Source organism: Vidua chalybeata, chromosome 5 (assembly GCF_026979565.1).
Source record: "Vidua chalybeata isolate OUT-0048 chromosome 5, bVidCha1 merged haplotype, whole genome shotgun sequence".
Classification (NCBI taxonomy): Eukaryota; Metazoa; Chordata; class Aves; order Passeriformes; family Viduidae; genus Vidua; species Vidua chalybeata.
Window position 1 is genome coordinate 35,890,163 of NC_071534.1, and position 21,576 is coordinate 35,911,738.

Below are 21,576 nucleotides of genomic sequence, written 5' to 3' on the forward strand. Positions count from 1 at the left end.
ATGAGAATTTTTTTTTTTAAAGTAAATAGTAATTTTAATTAATTTTATTTGATTGTCACTATGCATTGAATTTTGCATCATTGCAACCATTTGTTTGATTTCTAGTCTTGCTGAAATGAATGCAGATGTTGCTCTACTGAGGTCATGGTTAATTTTCATGACAAGAAAATCTTTTGAGGAAGTACTTAAGCTTTTATTTTTAGAATAAATTAAAAAATCTATACTATCAGCTAAAGATAATGGAAAAGAGTCTTGAAGTATCCCTAGAGTAACTACTTAATGCTAAAGCAAGTACGGTGAAAGCCCTGAGAAAGGGAGCAGTGCAGAACCACAAAATAGGAGATATTCTGTAGCTGCCATGCTTTAAAATAAAGCCAGCAGGTGTCTGAGCAAGGTGTTACTGAAGCTCTTCAGAACCCTTTTGTTATTCATTAGCACTCATGGTCAGCACAGGCTGACTCACTCTCTCTTTTGAGGACCATCTCAGGCTCTCCTAGGTCCAGCTTCTGATAGTGGTAGAATACTGGAAAAAGCTGGCAGTAGTAACTGCATGTATATTAATTCCGTTTTGTATATGTTGCCTCAATTCTTGGCATTGCATTTTATCTACTTGAAAATTTGGCTCAAGAATACACAATGTTAATATATCCTTTTACTTGTAATCATTACCAAAAAGTCAAATGTTTAAGTAGAACTTCTCTTGATTTTTCTGTAATTTGGGGTGAAAGTTTGCTAGTGGGTTCTGTAGGGCTCCATCTTAGGCCCTGTGCTCTTCAATATCTTCATAAATAATTGGACACAGGACTGGAAAGGATACTGAGCAAGGTCACAGATGATACAAAAGCCATAAGGAGCTGCTGACCCCTCGAAGGCAGGGAGGCCCTGCAGAGAGATGTCGACAAATCAGAGGGCTGGGCAATCACCAACCACATGAAGTTCAGCGAGGGAAAGTGCTGAATTCTGCACCTGGGACAGGACAAGCCTGGATGTAAAGACAGACTGTGGAGTGAGATGCTGGAGAACAGTGCCATGGAAAGTGCCATGGAAAGGGACCTGGGGGTCCTGGTCAATGGTAAGTTGAACATGAGTCAGCAGTGCCCTGGCAGCCAGGAGGGCCAGCCCTGTCCTGGGGGACATCAGACACAGCATCGCCAGCTGGGCAAGGGGGGCAATTGTTCTGCTCTGCTCTGCACTGGGGCAGCCTCACCTCAAGTGCTGAGGTGCCACAATATAAAAAAGTCATGAAGCTATTAGAGACTGTCCAAAGGAGAGCAACAAAGATGGCGAAGGGTCCAGAGGGGAAGCCATATGAGGAGCAGATGATCTCCTCACTTGTTCTGTTCAGCCTGGAGGAGACTGAGGGGAGACCTCAGTGTGGTCTTCAACATCCTCATGAGGGGAAGAGGAACGGCAGGTACCAATCTCTTCAGTCTTATGACCAGCAGCAGGACCTGAGGGAATGACCTGAGGTTGTGTCAAAGGAGGTTTTGGTTGGATATCAGGAAAAGATTCTTCACCCAGAGGGTGGTTGGGCACTGGAACAGGCTTCCCAGGTAAGTGTTCACAGCGCCAAACCTGACAGTTCAAGAACTGTTTGGATAATCTTGGCTCTTGGGTACATGGTGTGATTCAGGGGTATTCCTATGTGGTGCCAGGAGTTGGACTCAATGTTCTTTGTAGGTCCTTTCCAGTTCAGTTTGTTCTGTGATTTTGTGATTCACAGCCCATTGCCAATAGATGTCATATATAACCTCTGAAGAAGGTTGGTTTTCTTTGAATGCTCATATTTAGGGAACAACAGTAACTACTTTTGCAGTGAGAGCTGCTACAAATTCAATGTTTGCCTCTGCCCTCTGCATTTTTGTAATTTCATAGTAGATCTTTTGTCTAAGAGCAGAATGGAAGCTCTTTCATGAAAGACTACATTCAGTGACCTAATATTCAATTGAAATTTAAGGTGTAAGGTTTTCTTTTTTTTAAAAAATCGGATTCTTTTCAGCATGCTAACTGGTTTGGCTCTATAACCCAGGTCCATGGAATAAGTTATAACACATACTGCTCTATAATATCACTGTGTCCTCCTAAAAATCATTCTTTTTAATACATATGTTGCAACAGTTAATGGATAAAAAAATCAATAACTCAGAATAAAGCACCCTGTAGTTCTGATAGATGCAAAAATGAAACATGAAAGCAAATTAAAAAGCCTCCTATCTCTTACAATTCCAAAATCATCTAAGGCTTAAAATCAGTTTGGAATAACCAACAGCTGATCTGGTGCATTAGTTATTTGGGTGGTGTTGTGGTTTTTTTTGGGTTTTTTTTTTTTTTTTTTTTTTTTTTTTTTTTTTTTTTTGGCTAGTGCCAATCAGTATTTATTTGAAGATTGTGAATTCTACCCATAACATCTCTGTGGAATTAGGAATTATCTCTTATAGGTACCTGGGAACTCTTCAGTTCTTTCTTCATCCGCACAAAGGCTAGATCTCTCCAGAATTTGCTTTGCACACAAGACCCATTAGAAAAATATCATAATTCTTTAGTTTCAGAATATAAAAAAAAAGTAAGGTTGCATAAACCCCCTCAGTAACAATAATCTCTATTTTCTCATATATAAAATTAATTTTTTTGAATAAAAAGAAAAAAAAAAGTAAAAAAAAAATCAGAAACGTGGAAGATTCAGAGAGGTGCTGAGGCCTGGTTACTGCTGGTGGCCTTTATGCTATCCTGGGACATTCTCTTGTGCTTTGGTTTCTCTCTGTAACAGGTTATGATCAACGCTTGCACACTTTACAGTGAATGGCACCACGTTACGGTTCAGTGTTAATCTAATAAAAATAAGAAGATGATCATGTTAAATCCCCTTTCCCCTTTAGGATGATATTTCCTGAAAGGTTTTTCAGATTGACCTGTCTCAGCAGAAAATTACTGTGGCATGAAGGAAAGAAAAATCTTGCAACTTAGACTAAGTCTTAAAAGAATTTTTTGGACTAAATATTGCTGGAGGTAAAGTTTTAGTCTCTTAGTTGGAATCTGTGTCACCTGAAAAACGTGGAATAATGTGACTCTACTCAGGCTCTATTGTACTTACAGAGTGTATTGGAAACTATACAGAAATAAGGATTTTGTCTGTAAATACTAGAGTTCTCATATTTATTACAACTAATATGCATAGACAAATTGAGTGTGTAGCAGAGAATATTATAGGTCAATTTTTATGCAAAGAGACTATTAAAAATGTAAAAAATATTAATTGTGGCATGGGTAAGTTTGTGACCTCTGAATGCTGTCTTAAAGGGTAACTTATAATTTGAAGTGCCTGCTATTATATATTTCACTAATTCTCAGCCAGTTTTTCATTGCAGAAGGATGTTGCTGCAGAGAGGAGAAAACAGGCTGTTGTAGAACAAGTTATGGTGGATCAATTGTGTAGGTAAATGAATTTATAATGTAAAATTTCCATTTTTCCCTACAGAGGAATTTCGATCCATTAGTGTTTGGCCTTTCTTGCTTAAGAGTTGTTTTGATCATCTTGTTCCAAGTCTTATGAAGTCGTACGCAGTAGTATTATTTACAAAAATTCTTTAAGTGAAAGACTTTTTAATGCAACTTAAAATATCAGTTTAAGGTGCCATGTTTATGTTATTTTTTTTTTGTGGAAACAATTCCTAATTTTATACTTGAGCCTGTTTTGAGGTCTTTACAATAGCACTAGCTCTCAAAATTAACCCTCTTGAACCTCAAGAAAATACATGGATGCCTGATCTTATAGATTACACCTCCTCAATGTTTCTTGTCCTTTCTAAAAATCTTAGCTTCATTAATATTTATTAATTCTTTATTAATACTGAAACAGCACCTCTCAGGCATAAAGGAGTATTATACCAATGCTGGGCATGTAGGAAAAAAAAGGCACTATTATAAATTGAGTTGGTCCAGGTTGTGCAGTAAGATCTCCTGCCTTCATTGCTATCCCTTTAGCTTCAAGAAAGCATTGCTTCTGTGCAGAAAGATCCCTCTATTTTAAGTATGCTTTAATAATTCAGGGTTTTATGCAAGCTGTCTGGTTATGATAATATAAGAATATGCAAGCTAGTTTAATATAGTTTCATGTTACTTTATACTTACAAAAAATTATCTTTGGGTATGTCTAGATTATTTTGCGTTCTGTGCATAGTTTATATTCTCTGGAGTCATCTGCACTGGTGTTCCAGCCCATCAAATCCTAAGATTTTGAGTTTGAAGTGTTGTTGCACTTCACCATTTTAGTTTTTATTTGTTTCTGTTACAATGGCAGTTTAAATGACCTATATTGTTTAAAAGTCTATTAACACTTTTACACTATTTAAAAGCTGACATGACAAGAAGGTTGCCTGAGGGAAACAAGACTGTCATGAAACACAATGTTAAATCCCAATTTTAGTCCTCATTTAGCTGGATTAAAATTATGGAACTATACAGGGTTGAAACCCCCCAGTTTTCAGATTAGTGCTTGGCTTGTGTCATATCCCTTTAAAGATTATTACAGAGGTGATCTTAAATACACTGGTTATGTTGAAGTGTTTCAGTACTACAGATGTTGCATTAAATGTACAGCTTTGTGCATCTTGGATCATGGATGCCCATTCAGTGTTTATCATCCTCCTGTTGCTTTGCCTTATTTTTTCCATGTATTCCTTCTCCTACTCTGAACCCTTTTGTTGATAATGTCACAACAATATTCAGTAGTGCTGCAGCTGCATCAGCATGAAGTTTTAATTTAAAAACAAAAACTCTGTTTATGTTTCAAATATAACTCTGCCAGTAAACAAATTGGTATCAGATATCAGGATGTTAATCAGAAAAGATTAGTTCAAAAGTGTTGCATGAAAAAAAGCTATTTAAGGAAATACAAAGGTATTTTGAATATTTTTTGTAGAGCAAATCTTGCAATTAAATCAGTGTAACTGATGTGTACAAAGATGTATCTGTATAGATCAGAGAGCAATTTTAGAAAACAATAATAGCCATGAACAATTATTTTTTCCCTTCTGATAACCATTTCAATAGCATAACAAGCATCTCATTTATTTTTAAAGGTTCTCTTCTTTTGTTTACTTGTTGAACTTGTACAGAGAATATCAAAATGTTCAAAACCCAATCTGTTACTTTTCTGCCTGTTGGGACTTTGAGATCCTCTCACCTGTGTAGTTAGCACTTTGAGGGAGGAAGTGCCAATGTTTTTGTTGGATGACAGGTTGGACGGGGCTTTGAGCAACCTGGTCTAGGGAAAGGTGTCCTCCCCACAGCATGGGGGTTGGAACTAAATGATCTTTAAAGTCCCTTCCAACCTTGGCTACTCTGTGATTCTGAGATGATGTTACTGGCCAGTGCTAGTAACTGATATCACTGATATTGGAGGGAGCCATGGTTAAAGAATATCCCTGATGGAATATTTACAGAAATAGTAGAAATGATGAAAAACTCCACAAGCCTTCTTAATACTAAGATTTATTTTATAAAAAGATACATACTATTTAAAGTATATTTTATATATCTGCATGTAACATTACTACATAGCAGTGCACTGCCAGAATATTATTGCATATGTTTGATTTTGAGAAATAGACTTAAGAATTTGTAAAAATAAACAAAAAATTAGGCCCACAAATTTATGCAAGCTTAGTGGATAACTCCACGATTGTTTTACTGTATTATTCTTGGTTGTTTTCTTTCCTGCATAAAAATATGTAAGACCTGAAATCCAGTCATACTAACAGTCAGAGGGCTTCTCCCTGCTCTTTGTGGTCAGAGCTGTTATAAGTGATCCAGAGCAATCCACACGTTCTGATGCTTGCAAGGAAGCTCAAGGACTTTGGGGAGCTGGGATGGCACCAATGCATTTTAGAAAAAGGACACTCCATGAAACGAAGTAAGTTTATAAAAATAAATTTTCTGATGTGTATTTTTTTTTAGCTCTATGAATTCTGTTTCCTTTTCCAGATGTTCTGTTTTTGGCTTGGATCTACCAGCTTTCCTGTGATTGTTATTACCTAGTGAGATAATAGGGACCTTTCTATGTGAATTCTCTGTGTATTATGATTGATTCATAGAATTTATAAAAACTGTATAAGCACTGTTAAGCTTATGTTGATGTTATTCATCACAAGGATTTTCCAGCCTTTTCCAAGTGGTTGGATGCTTGCAATCCTTTTGTATTCGTATCCTTAGGTGCATAAATTGCATAAATATGCATCTGTAAATGCTAATGTAGATCTTTACAATAATCATACTTTTCTTTCATGTTTTGATTTCTGCTGCAATAATTAACCCTATTGGCATTTAAATTACATTCCTGGACTATCAGCATTGAATTAGTTGCCCCAAGGACTTAAGAAAACCTGAGGAAACACTGTGATCCATAAAATTAAATGAATCTGCAGGTCTGAGTTTTGTTATGTTTTTTCTAAACATCCAGGCAAGCATTTCTGCTTTGTGCATTTTAACATCCCACTCTAAAGTCTTTCACATCAAATGCCATCTTTGTATTCTTAAAAAAAGGAAAAAAAGACAACAAAACCAGTCTCAATTTCTTACATCCATCACATAGACAAATCTCCATTTCTGGAACTAGTAATAAGGCCAGTATAAAATATTTATGTGGATAAAAATGCCCCAACCTGGGTATTTTTGCAAGAGAACGAATTGGTTCATGGAAGTGTAGTGAGTAGTAGAGGTAAAGGTTAATTCTTTATATAAGTGGTTGCAAACAAAATTTCCCATTCATATCCATGTTCTCTGTGAATGTACTCTTATATAATAACTGAACATTTTACGGCTCTGAGTTGCTTTCTAATTCAACTACAAAGAATCATCCCCTCAGCCAGTTGCCAAGGATACTGTGTTTCATGGTTTTTGCTGTTTGAAAATGGTTGAGTTTTATGTAACATTTATCTGGGAGCATATAGGTATCATTAACATGCTGCATTATTTTCACAGATTAAGGACCAAATCAGGACTAACTGAGAACATGCTCTCCAACAAGCTACGCTTTGATAGTAGGATTATATCGAGGTAACCACAAATTTTGTGAAGCTTTTCAATGCTCTGAATTTGTGAATGAGGATTACTTTCTTGAACTGATTAATTGCACTGAATGTTTCTGCTTCCCAATGTGTAGGACACCCACATGTACTACATCTGTGGGTGTCAGTGTGTAGTACAAATTTTGATGTGGCTAATGGATAGTGGCTTAACAGTCCCATTGTACAATGTTAAGATCTGTAAGCAATGTTATGTTACCATCATACCCATAGCTCTATTCAGGACAGTTACTGCAGGAGCTGCGTAAAGAGTCCTTTTAGCTCAGTTTAATAATCTCAGTTGATTAAAATTATTTTAGTCTTATCTTAGATGTGGCAACTACTATAAGTAGTAATGGTTTTGCAACTTGTTCATTGCTCCTTATATATTAAATTTTAGAACATCTTTCAAACTGTTCTGATTTGAGTAGTGGTAGCATAAATATATTTTTCAGTTTTGAAAGTGATGCTTTTCTGCAGCTGTTAGCTGCATACTTGTTAGACACAGCTGAATATTCAGCAACATACTTTAATATACCTAAATGAATGCAGTAGTCCTGGTGTATGTAATCCTTTAGTTAATCAGAGAAAATCATACTGGCATACTAAAACATGAAGCCTTGAGAGGTATTTTTAGCATTATGGAGAATAGAATATTGAATTAAAATACATTATTGAATACACAACTTGAATTTCACGGTGGGTTAAAGAAAATAGTCAAAGATTTCTTTAAAAAAATAAAATGTACAGCATGCATCATTGGAAATAAAATTGATACTGAGAGCAGCCTTGAGGAAAAGAACTTGGTGGTGCTGGTGGATGAGAAGCTCATCATGATCTGGCAGTGTGCCCTTGCACCCAGGAAACTAGCCATGTCCTGGGCTGCACCAAAAGAAACATGGCCAGCAGGGTGAGGGAGGGGATTTGCTGCTCTGCTTCTCTCCCTTCAGACCCCACCTGCAGTGCTCTGTCCACCTCTGGGGTCCCCAGCATGAGAAGGGCCCGTTGAAGTGACCCACAGGAAGGTCACAAAGATAATCAGAGGGATGGAGCATCTCTCATAGGAAGATAGGTTGAGAGAGTTGAATTCTCCAGTCAGGAGAAGGGAAGGCTCCCTTGCAGCATTCTAGTGCCTACAGGAGGCTGCAGGAAAGTTGGGGAGGGCCAGTTTTTAAAGGGTGTGTAGTAACAGGACAAAGGGGAATGGCTTCAAACTAAAAGCAGGCAGGTTTAGATTAGATATTAGGAAGAAATTCTTTACTGTGAGGGTGGTGAGGCACCAGAACAGGTTGCACAGAGAAGCTGTGGATGCCTGTAAGCGTTCAAGGCCAGACTGGATGGAGCTCTGAGCAGAGTGGTCTAGTGAAAGGTGTCCCTGCCCATGCCAGGGGTTTTGGAACTAAGTGATTTTTAAGGTCCCTTCCAACTCAAACCATTCTGATTCCAAAATAAATGTTACTTATGTTTGGGTTGAATTGGATTTATATGGATGAAAAACATAAAAGTGCTTTTCAATTTTCCTTCTAGAAATGGTCATGATGCTTGTAGGGAGTTGATTGGATTTTTTTTTTGCGTGTGACAAATCCCTTACTGTGTATGAATTTCAACAGTTTGGAAAAAACAGGTAGGAGGAATTACTTTTTAAAAAGGTTTAAGGAAACATATTTCACTGTATCCAAGAAGCTTAAATAAATATAATTATTTTAGTACCAGTTTTGAATTATTTCACAGGACCAATGCCTTGCCTTTGATTCAGAAGGGAGTTTATCAACATCAACGTGGACAAAGAAAAGAAAAGTCTTATGATCTTAGTGACTTCTATGTTGTAAGTATTCTTCTGATGAATGTAATACTATTTTTTTGGAGGTAATATTTGGATATTTGAATTGTAAATTGTGATCTAGCCTTCTGGGAAGACCAAAAGTCTTCCCTTTAAGTGACATTTTTGAATTACAGATTTTCAGAAGTCTGGATTGTTTTGTTGTCCCATGTTTTAGAGGTTCCCAATTTAAGTTTCTGATTAAGCTGCACTTTGCAGTTCTCTCCCTAGAGGGCACAAGACTGCTGACAGAGTGGACCTTTTTTGGGCGTAGTGATCCACTAGGGAATGAGAGTCCTAAAAAGACCTAAGTACTTGTTGAAAGTATATAACCTTTGCAAGGTCTGCTGGCATTTTTAACTCGAAACAATGATTAAATATTTTTAAACATGAAGAAATTGCAGGTTAATTGTTTTTAGCCTACAGTTTGAAATGTAAACAACCAGCTTTTTTGAGCAAGTGTATGAAGCAATGTTAAGCTTTGTCTACCAGCTAATCTGATGACTGATTAAAAATCATATTGCACCTTCTGTGCTGCTGTACTTCTGTACTGGATAAAGTGTTCATGGTTTATAAATACTTGAGCAAGTTTTCAAGTACAGACTGTTTTCACCAAATTCTTCAATGCCTCTGCAAATCTGAAGTTTAGAGGGAAAACCATGTTTGTGAAAAATGTAGAAAGTAAAAGATGTCAACATTAGTTTTTAATGTGTTTTGTCTAATCATATGCCTATCCTAACTGCTTACACAACCACCTAACAGTTTCAAAGATGAAATAGATGAGTTTATGGTATGGAAGATAAAGCTACTTGTTGGAATTTTCATATTTTATTGTCATGTGTATTTTTGCAGCCTGCAGATGGAAATGTGTTCTAAATAAAGATGCATCACAAAGTCATCCAGAAAATGTACTGCGCTGAGTTCAGTACTTCCTTGGAATGATGCTGTGTCTGTGAATCTCCACACCTGCAATCATGCTTTCTGTGCTGACATTAAGATATGCAGATCTCTCACAAAGTCCAAGTGGTTGAGACCCTTGCAGTGTCTCTGTCTCCTTCTTCCAAATTCATGAGTTTTGGAGACTTTATAAACCAAGCCTGCTCAGATATTAGAGTTACTTCATTTTTTTATTCTTCTCAGCATTCTTTGCTTTTAGTTTGCTGCTTTTCTTTATTTCCCCTTCCCCTCTATTTATGAAAAACACAACCGATTTTTAAATCATTGTGTGCGTTACCAACAGGGAGCCAATCTGATTTTCCAAAGTGCTGATCATAACCTTCCAGAAAGTGTTAAGCAGAACCCTTTCTTCACCCTTCGTGTGATAAGTATTGATGAAGTAGCTATGGATTATCTGAAGTAAGTGCTGCTAAGTGCTTTTCAAATTACCTTTCCTTCCTTAAGGAGAAAAAAAAAAATTTAGCTCCTAATACCTTATTACTTATACTGCTATTTAGGCCTTTGTTAGGAGAAATTATTAATAGATGTTAGAAGATTTTAGGTAGTTCAATGACTTCCTAGAATAGTAAGGAGTAATTTTAAAGAAAGAATTGAAATGTGAAGCTGTTCTTTTACTTTGGTTGAGGTCACATGTTTTTATATACAAATCATATACCTCCTTTGTTTCAGTTTGTGCACAGTGCCTCTTGTCTTGTCAACAGGCACCACTGAGCAGAGCCTGTCTCAGTCTTCTTTACTCCTTTCTGTCAGGTATTCATACGTATTTGACGGTAAGATCCCTCAAGGCTTCTATTCTCCAGGCTAATCAGTTCCAGCTCTCCCAGGCTCTCCTCATATCTTATACTTTGATCCCTTCCTGATTAGGAAGAGAATCATTTTAATCTCAGTTAAATATGTTCAGTATCTAAAGACTACTTTGTTAGCAGAACTTGACTATTATTTTCTTTTTGCAAGTGTTTAGACACAGGAAGCTTGTTCTCAGATATGGTAATATTCACGTAAAGTCCCTTTAGACTGAAAGCTTTGCAAGGGAGCCATAGTAAGCTAAGTGCACAGAACAGTAAATTCAAATTTAATTGGTTCTAGAACTGTGTAGTTGTATGATGCTTAGTGCTAATTGTTCCCTCTCGGCAAGGTTTCAGTGAAATAAAACACAATATAGTTTAATTTCAGCTAGTTGATGTAAGACATTTTACATCTCAGAAGCCTATCATTCAAATAAAGCAGCTTTTTCTATCATTTGTGGCCAATCTTATACCTGTGAAATCTGGAGTTGAACCAATGTTATCTCTGAATTGAAGAACCATAAAGAAGAGCTCCTCAATGGGTTGTAATTTTGGATTTTTTGCTACCTGTGGGGGAATAGATTATTTCCTTTTTTATACTCTCTGTATTCTTTCCATTACTGACTAAGTTTCTGTCTTTTTCTTCTGTATGAGGATGTTATTGAGCTCTCTGTTCTCTGGTGCATAACTCTTGAATTGAATCCTCTTACCTTCAGAAAATCCTTTACTGACAGAAAATCCTGTTCAGCTACAGTCCCAAAGATCTATGAAGGTTCCTAGATATGCCCTTCTGTCACAAGCCATGAATCTTTTGGTTTACATATGTTCTAGAGGGAGTATGTTGTCCTCTGCAGGTGGTTGTTGACTTTCCAATTTAGATGATCTGATTGTAGGTAAGCTTTTAGGGACTTCATAATGGAAGGTATGCAAAGTGGAGATGAAAAGTCCTACTTGATAGCAGAGAGAGAAGTCTTTGGCCTCAGAAAGCAGGAGCAGGAGTATGTCATGGCAAAACACTGATGAGCAAGCAGCTCAGAGTTGATGATTTTCCAGTAATGATTTTCCATTTTTTTTTAATATTCTGATTAAAATAATTGTAGGATTTTTTTGGTTTGTTTTTTTTTTTTTCTTTCTTCCAGTAGGTTCTTCCACAATATTTTTTATCAACCTTTATAGTAATTTCTGATGGCTTGTGGGAAGCCCTTCTCAGAAGGGAACTTAGCAGAAAAAACTCCACAAAATTTAATCATAATTTCTAGATATACTTTTGGTCTACACATTTGCTATTTGTGTTCTAAAGAGAGACTTGAAAAGTATTTCATGTTATTTTCCTGTTGGTAATTAAATGTGGTTGCTTTAACAAACTCTTCCAGTGGTATGAGATTACTTCTGGAAATTTTATGCATGGGAGGAATTATCCATGGTTAATGAATTAGTAAAGGAGATTTCAGTTAATATTGTTAGAAAAGAATTTCTGTGTATCTGCAGCTGGTCAGCAAGGACTTTTGTGGGTGCCTTCTCAAACTCAAGCAATTGGATATTGTGTTTACAAGGGTAGTATATGAATTAAATATAAAGTTGAATATGTTGGGATTTTTTGCTACATCTGTTTCAAATATAGTCATATTACATGTAATTTCACCAATCAAGACTAATTTTGACTTCTTTAGAGCTTCCTCTGTGGAACTCAAGGAAGAGTGTTCCAGGCAAGTCGTTGATGACAGCGAAGTTTTCAAGAAGAACCAAGGTTTGTATCTACCAGAACCCATTCAATTTTAGTTTCTCTATCTTTACAGCTCAGGGTAATGTAATGTATAATAGTGATGTAATGAAGATTTTATTTGTGTAACTGAAATTAAACAAAAGATATTTATCAGAATATTATTAGAATCTGATACCAGCACAAATCAGTCATAAGAAAGCTTTCTCCTGTCTCTTCAAATAAACAGTCTGGGTAAAGATTGTGCAGAATGTACAGAGTAATTATGAATGTAACCAATAAAATGTTAATCTCTGTGTCGACATAATCTCTGAAAAAATTCTGAAACATAATGCTGATGCACTGACATTAAATTTGTTACTGGCCGAGTGTACAAGCTCCATCTCATTTCTTCCAATAATTTTGTGCTAGATAGTACTTTTTTGACCATTGTTTCTATACATTGATAAGTTGCGTTTGATATTCTCTATTATTATGATTTTTAAAAATCATTAGTATAATTGTGTACTGTACTCTGGAATATGTAAATAAACTCTACTGTGTTCCTATTTACAGTCTTTAAGACAAAGGCATATCTTTTTGTTGAAGATTATGGAAGGATGTTTGTACAGTGTTGTGCATTATTTTTGTAACCTTGTTAAAAAAACAGTTGACCTGAGCAGCTCAAAGCTCGTAAAATCTCCTCTGTTTACTGTCATTAACTAAACCTGCTGTAAGTAGGCACTCTTTGGTCACTAGAATCTGCTTGGATATTTACTTTTCCCAAAAAAATGTTAGAATAATAATTAGGGTTATTTTTTAATCTTTTAGTTATTCCATTTCCCCCTTGCATAATAGACACAAGCTGACTTTTCAGTTATCTGACTGCATCTAAGGTTTGCTGGTGTAGCCTGGAAGAATGTTGTGTGTGTACATCAAGGCGCCTTTTAATAAACACCTGAGTTTCAGCATCACTGGAAGAAACTTCCTTCTTTCACCTTGCCTCTGTTTGTCTTTAAAATTGTAGATACAAGTAACTTGAAGGTAATAGCAGGTGACTTCTGTTAACAGAGTATGCTGAGAAACTCAGACATCCCTAAGTGAATATGCTAGCTGAAGTATTTAATAAGTCTTACCATAGAAATTGTGTATAATTTGGGAATGATTTTGCCAAATTAGTCATGTTTGTTCTTGTTCCCACATATACTTAACAACTTTGTGGAATAAAGAAGCAACTTTGTGTCTCATAATAGAATATTTATATTGTTCTGAAGTTCCAAAGTTACTTTGTACGTTAAATCATGGCGTGTAATCAGATCTCACAGAAGTAGGCAGTTTTACAGTCTGAACATATTGAGGGCAATAGCCATTCTTTCTTTCCTTATGTGATCTCTTTGAAAAAAGTTAGATATTGCTTGTTAGACATACTTTATATGATTTTTCACTCAAATGTTAAATAACTGATGACTTCCTTTTGGACTGGCATTTTTTCATCAAAGACAAGGGAGCCTGAATGCATGGGTATGTCTTTCTAACCAGCACCATCATATGTAGACATGGTGTTCTTTACTTCTATATTGTCTCCATAACAAGTGGACAACTTCGGGTAAACGTTGTGTCCTTTATTTCTCTAAATCCTCAGGTACATTCAGAGAAACATTAAGTAAAAGAGGAGTTTGGGTTATAACAGGCTTAGGAAAGTATTTCTGACAAATAGACCAGAACAGAAATGGTTTTCTCTCTCAGGCAGCCTTGAAAGAAGCTCTAAAAGTATTCCATTTGGAAATGCCTGAAGGGGTGAGTCTAGCTGAAACTGTAAACATGGGTATTATCTTTTTTAATTTATGAAATTGCTTCTTTTCTTTGCTTAAATCTATAGTTTAATACCTGGGTTGTGCATGTTTTCTTTCGGGTTTTTTTTTTTTCCTTATGGTATGTTGGCATTTCTGCCCTCAGTTCTATGTGAAGTTCTTAAAAATAAAAAAAAAAAGTATTTTAAAACATGCAGTCTTTTTTTACATCATGACATGAAGAAGCAAGTGTGATTGCAACCCATTTTTTCTCTTTAGGCTTTAAAAAAATAATTTAGTTTATGCTCTTTACTTAGGTTTTTTCTTTGTTTTATATATTATGTTGTAAAAGTAGCTCACAGCTATCAGAACTGTGAATAATGTGAATTCTGGTCATCAGTGACATGCATTATTGTAACAAATCTTTCAATGAGTTTGAATCTAGAAGTTTGGGGGGGCTTTCTGAGAATACTGTAATTTCCCATTATGGCAATTGTTCTATTTCAGGATATAGTGAATAACTTTGGCAAATATTTTTAAATTTCAGGACTTTGAATCCTTATGGCTTATTCTTGATGATAACGAGAAGATAAGGTTGACTATGGAGAATTTACTCATGCCATCTTTGGAGAAATGAATGAATATAGGAAAACATTTGTAAGAAAAGTAAGTTTTATTGCAGATATTTTAAGTGTAAATATTTCTCAGTCTAACTTTGGAGTTAGTCATTCATCATATTCTAGTTGTTGGGTTTTGTTGTTATTTTTCTTAAGTTCTGTACCTGGAAATTGACTTCTTGAAGTTTCAGATCAGTTTATTAACAGAAAGGTGAATTAGTGGACTGCATGCTGTTCCATTGTTAAATTAGTTAATTTTAAATTCTAGAATTAATTCCTTTATTATTTTGAGTTTTCATGCATATGTGCTGTTCTTATAGTTCAGTCCTGTGTATAAAGTGTCTGGCACCATGAGACGATCTCTTTCAGAAGTCTGTTTCCTTATTTTGGCAAATCTACATGTGTAGACTTTCTTCCCACAGTGCCTGAAATAGGAGGCAGTCATACTTGCCTCCTTTGAGGCTAACAGTAAGAGTCATTATATTTGTGAGACATGTCATATGTGAAATGGCACTTGTTATCTGTCTATAATGTAATGTGGAGCTGTTTGCAGTATCAGACACTGATCACAAACCAGCCAAAGGAGTAGCAACTAGTTATCAAGATCAAGAGAAACGACATATACTTTCATGCTTTCAATCATGGAGGATCTGACTCTCCTAGCCTTACATATCAAGCATGTGTATCTGAGTAAACTGAAATGCAAATGAAGCTGCTGTTAGCAGTGCTGGAGAGGCTGTGTGGAGGCTTCTGTCAGAATGATGTGGAATCTTAATAACTGGAGGAGGCAGAAGGGAAACAGCTAAACTTCTGATTCGAAGGATGAGCTAGAAATTAGGGAGAGAAGACAATTTTTTTTTGTGTTGACCAGGGGACACACATTTGATGTGAAAACTGTTGAGGTAAAATAATCATGAAACTGCATACTCTAGAATGACTTTCTCGTATCTGATGCCTTACATAAAATAGGTAAATTGACATAATCCATTGCACAAATAGCAAACGTATGTACTAAAAGTATGTTTAAAAGTATGTACTAGATAGTTAAGTGTATTTGATTGTTTCATCTTTCCACTTTTTTTTTTCCCCCTGAGATTCCTATATGAAACTCTTCTTTTACCCCTATAGGCTTATATGAAACTAGATTTCAACAAAACTGGGAGCGTGCCTATGGTAGACATCAGAAAATGTTACTGTGCAAAGAAACATCCTCTGGTATTGGCAGGTAATTCATGTGAACAAACAAACAAAAATCTTTAACTATGGAAATCATCTTGTTAGCAGAGATAGCAGCTCCAGAAACTGGTTGGAAATACAAACTGTTTTCATATTTACTTAGATTTGAGCTGTTAAAGGGGAGCTTTCTTCATCTGAGGACTTAAAATGAGTCTCTCAGAACATGACCATAAGTAGTAATGGAGTTCATATACACAATTTTAATACCTGCCCTTTATCAAGCTGCTAATACTGCCTGTATGCAGAGTAGTTCTTTTCCCTACCTCTGTAAGCAGTTATTTCGCAGCTTTCAGCTGTAAGTTACCAGTGGCAAATATGATATTAATAATTTTTGCTTAGTAGGATACTCTCATTTTCACTTTACTGTTTTCCATCAAAATATGCAAGGATTCCAACTGACACGGAATGTAGTCAGCACTTGAATAATTTATTCAGAAGGAACTTAATTTATTTCTGGGATGGGTTTGTCATCCTGTGCAGAGGAAATGCTGGCTTCTTCATTATTTTTTCAGGAGTCTCAAAAATGTTTAAAGTCTGCTATTGAAAAAAAATAGAAATTTAAATATTTGTATGTCAGTTTTAGAAAACAATACCTCCATGTACCAAACTAGTTACTGTGAAAGTCTCCATGATGTCATGACCCTTTCTTTCTTACCTGTAGAAGAGAGGGGTTTTTTTTATATTGCCAGTGATTTTAATGGTAACGCATGAAGTCACATGGGGGTATAGGTATACAGTATGTGATTTTTTTTTTCCAGTGCTGTAATGCCATATTTTTTGTACTTTTTTCCTCAATGAAATCATCTCGAGTTATAAATTATCTTTATAAAATTGCTAAGGACAAATATGTAAATTGCAGAACACTTTTCAAATGCCAATTTCCTTCTTAAAGTTTTCCCAGAACTTTGAAGTTCTATTACAGTAAACATACACTTTCTTACAAGATAACTTCAGAATTTTAGTTTACAAATGTATTATGCAGCTTTTGCAGTAATTTGAAGAAAAAAATCCTGTTTTCATAATTCATTGCAATTGGCTGACCTCATGTCTTCTGTTGATACTTAATTCTATCATGCTATTAAAGTAAGGTAATTTCTACAGGTGGTAATAAGTGAGCCAATTACTTAATTCTGAAATCAGAATATTGAATTTGTTAATGAAAAAAATATTTGCAAGCTAAAATTTTAAAGTTTCTTGCCTGAAGTATATTAAATGCTACATATTCACTCTTCTTTAAAATGCATTCAACAGAAAAATACACTTTCACAGGCAAAACTGCAGAAGAAGAAATGAAATCATCGTTTCTAGAAGCATTAGGAGAGTCCTGCAGCAACCCAAATGAAGTGTCCTGTTCTGAGTTTGAAGATTACTATGAAGGATTAAATTTTTGAATTGTGGGTGATGATGATTTTGTTAATATCTTAAAGAATTCATGGGGAGTTTAGAGTGGAAGATGACAAAAAAGAAGGGACACTTTCTAAACAAGGAGTGACTAAGAGAGGATGTAATCTTGATGTGCATTACTTTATAATTGGTGTCTTAAACTGATTTCAGGGACAGAAAACTTTAGATGCTTTCAGAATAATACATGGCAAATTTCATGGAGTGTCTGTTATGTTATGCTGGCCACTCTTCTAATAAAATTCTGTTCATGTCTTTTCACTGGAAATTATTAAGGCTGTTTCCCATAAAAAAAGCCAATTTTTTTAATATCAAAATAATGTCTCCTATTTTGAAATAAGAGGGAATTCAAATACTAAAATGTCTGAAGGGGTATGTGCAAGAGAAAATTTTGTTTTATGATGCATTGTGAAAAGCTTCAGATTTGACTGCATAAATGTGAATAATAGGTTTCCTTCAGAAATTTACTTTTAACAGTCTTCATCTTGCTTATTTCTTCCTATGCTGGTACTTAGCTTGAAAGAGAGCAGGTCATCCTTTTCCAATTTTGAGGATGTCTGCTGCACTGAAAGTGCAGAGATGTTCACAGCATTTAGCCCCTTGCCCTGTGCACCCTCTTGACTGATCTTGCTTCGTCATTTTGATCAGGCATCCGAAGCTGAGCATTGACTCTCAAAGGCTTTAGTAACACACGTGTATTTTGTAATGCATATCTTCCTTTCCTGTATTTTGCTAAACGGTTTTCAAAACAAATAATTTATATTTAAATATGTTTTCTTTATATTGCTGGGACTTTTTAGCTAAAACATAGCAATTATGTATTTTGTCAAACTGACATATAGCATTTCCTATCTATTCTGAAAGTATAAAACAGAAAAGTATTTTAAAAAGGCCCAAAACAACCAGCTCTGCCACCACAAAAATTAAATTATAAATTAAAATATTCTTTGCTATTTCAAATGTTCTGACAGGTACACTTTTCAATGTAATACATCTTGCTAATTCTGTAAAATTCTTTGTGTTAAGAAATAAAAATACACAGTTAATGAGAGAGAGACTTTGATTTTCATACACGTCACTGAAATGAACTGTATGTTGAACTGCATTTCTTAAGCTTGTGCAATTAAACTATATAACTTTGCTCTAAGCTTGTCCGCCTGGTTTTGAATTTATAGTCTGTTATTAAAACAGTTTTCCTTTGAGACAGAATTTGTGTTTCATAGGAATTAAAAGACAGTGCTGGAATGGATGCTGAAAGGAGGGACTTTGGTCCCCTGTGGCTGACTAGCATGCTCTAGATATAACACTTCCTTGTTCTAATAACTTGTGTGTTTTTATGTCTGGATTGTTGGACCGTAGCCTCAAATGTAACAAGTATTGGAGGTTCTATTCTAAATCCTCAAATGAGGGATCTTGGGGGGTTCTTTTAGGGCTGCAAAAGTCTGTATGTGTTTTTGTGGATATTCTCAGCTCAGAGAGAAAGGTTTTCTAAGCAGGCAAGAGCCAGGGAAGCAGTTGGGAAAGAATGTAAATAATTCTCTAATCTATCTTGTTATTCACATTGTTTATAGATATGTTCTGCCACTGTGCATCATTCACTGCCCACCAATGGTGTGACATGTTTTTACTCTAAGACCAATGAAATCAGTCTTCTTGATGTTCTCTATATATAGAGCGGTGCATTTGAAATAAAGGGAGTTCATTTTCTTTGCCTTCTGATTTGGAGTTCTCTGTTCCCATCCTGCTCAATGGCATCATATTTTTATACAGGGAAAAGCAGATTTTGTCAATGCATATTCTATGCAAGAATTCCAACTCAATATGATTTTCTTGTTCCCCATTCCTGCTGGAATTTCTCTTGCTAGCAAGGTTTTGTTAATTAGTGTTCTTGGAACTGGTTATTCTGAGAAGGGCAGGTAATTCTGAGGAGGGGTTGTAGAGGGATCTGCTTGTTAATGTGTTCATTCAAACTGTTGAAAAAATATCAAGTCACATTTTTGTTAGTTTTTTAAATAATCATGTGCTCTATTTAGACTTTTTCACTTAGGAGAATTGTACCAACAGATAAAGCTGTAGCTCAGTTTAATGAATGAAAGTGATTGTGAAATGAGGTATTGACATGTTTCTTTATGCAATGTTTAATTTTATTGTGAAGCTTTTAGGAAAATTGTTCCACATTTTCTTATGGAATAGAAAAATTCAAGACAAGTAGATGTATACTAAGTGTGTCTGCTTGTCAGAAGCAGCTGTATAAGTAATATCTACTGCAAATTTATTTTGTTGTTATCATGGAAATGAGGTGCTGTTATAAGAACATAGCTTTGGTAGTCCTGTGTTGTTTTTTTTTTTTTTTATCTGAAGACAGATCCCTAACAGGATAATCTAAGATAAATTCTAAAGGTCAAAATTTTCTTGAAAATGAAAGCAGTACTGTGGTAATTATGTGAAACCTGCTAGCTATGTAATTTCCATTAACTACAAAGTCATTTACACAGGTTCTGCTTGACCAACTTATCTCCTTTTATGATCAAGTGACCTGCCTAGTAGATGAGGGAAAGGCTTTGGGAGCTGTCTACCTGGACTTCAGTAAAGTCTTTGACACCATTCCCCACAGCATTTTCCTGGAGCAACTGGCTGCTCATAGCTTGGACAGGTGCACTGTTTGCTAGGTGAAAAAACTGGCTGGTTGGCTGTGTCCAAGAGGGTGGTGGTGAATGGAGCTACATCCAGCTGGTGACTGGTCATTGGTGGTGCTTCCTGGGGCTCAGTAGTGGGGATAGTCCTGTTTAATACCTTTATTGATGATCTGTATGAGAGAATCAAGTGCCTCCTTAGTAAGTTTGCAGACTGTGTGGGAGTATTGATCCACCAGAGGGCAGGACGGCTCTGCAGAGGGATCTGGGCTGGATCAATAGGCTGTGGCAAATTGTGTGAGGTCCTACGCTTGGGCAACCAGGCCAAGTGCCAGGTCCTACACTTGGGTCACAACAACTTCATGCTATCTCTACTACAGGCTGGGGACAGAGTGCCTGGAAAGTGGCCTGGTGGAAAAGGGCCTGGGGGTGCTGGTTGGCAGCAACTAAACATGAACCAGCATGTGCCCACATGGCAAAGAAGGCAAATGGCATCCTGGCCTGTATCAGCGATAGTGTGGCCAGCAGGACCAGAGCAGTGACTGTTTCCCTGTACTGGGCAACAGGACAAGAAGAAATAGTCTCAAGCTGCAATGAGGGGATATTAAGATTACACATCAGGAAAAAATTTTCACTGAAAGGGTGATCAAGAATTGGAACAGGCTACCTAGAGAGATGATGGAGTAACCATCCCTGTAAGTGTTCAAGAAATGACTTAGCACATGGTGGTGTTTGGTCAAAAGTTGGACTCTGAGATCTTTAAGGTCTTTTCCAACCTTACTGATTCTGTGATCAGTTGTTGCCTCATTAGATGTGATGTCTATGATGAATTTTTAATAGCATTCACAAAAGTCACTTTTATCTGCCCACAGTTTCTCATTATCTAAACTTCAGATGGTGGCAAAGAATTCAAACCAAATTCTTCCCAAGGTTTGCTCATCATGCTTACTGTGAGTAGAAAAACACAGTAACTATTCAAACCAAGATGTATGGTATCTGATTTTTCATTAAGAGTTGTCTCAATGGTCTGATTAATTGTGTTCTGACTTGCTCTTATTTACTTGTGAACATTTAATGGGCCTGAATCCTTTTATTTAAACAATGCTTTGTAGCTTTAAAACCATCTGGAAATGTCTACTGTGTTTACTGCTTTTAAATGCATTTCAAATAAAACTTTCTACATTTCCTATCTTTTTAAGAATTGCTCATGTTTTCCAAATTAGAGTTTGTTCTTAGTTAAAGTGGGGTTCTCAAAGAAGATTTTCACTGAAACTCACTGCTTAATAAACTAGTTGTCTTCATGCCACCATGATTTACACTTCTGCTAAAAAGTTATAGCAATTTGCTGTATTTGAGAGCATCAGAAATGCATTATGGTGTGAATATATTTTGTCCAGTTAGACGTGCAGGCTCCCAGAAGAGTACAAATTAGTTAAGTGATTTAACTCCTTATTCTTAAGGTCTGTAACTACTTCATGACATGAATATGCACTAACACTGTAAGCTGAAATGTTTATGAGCACTTTGAAAAATTGAAGCACAGGCACACAAAGAGCAAACCTGCAGTAGCTTCACTTT

General features: G+C 35.9%; 1 protein-coding gene across 1 annotated transcript; it reads left to right on the top strand.

Moving 5' to 3' along the window:
* The first annotated feature begins 822 nt into the window (after positions 1-822).
* Positions 823-18,512, top strand: CAPS2 (calcyphosine 2). The gene is given in 14 exon segments (XM_053944036.1): positions 823-1,072; positions 3,366-3,433; positions 5,792-5,911; positions 6,979-7,053; positions 8,589-8,622; positions 8,624-8,685; positions 8,793-8,886; positions 10,121-10,236; positions 12,293-12,369; positions 13,964-14,118; positions 14,659-14,692; positions 14,695-14,777; positions 15,857-15,953; positions 17,234-18,512. Coding segments are annotated over 14 exon segments (1,194 nt in total). The 5' UTR covers positions 823-1,069; the 3' UTR covers positions 17,410-18,512.
* Positions 18,513-21,576: the final 3,064 nt, after the last annotated feature.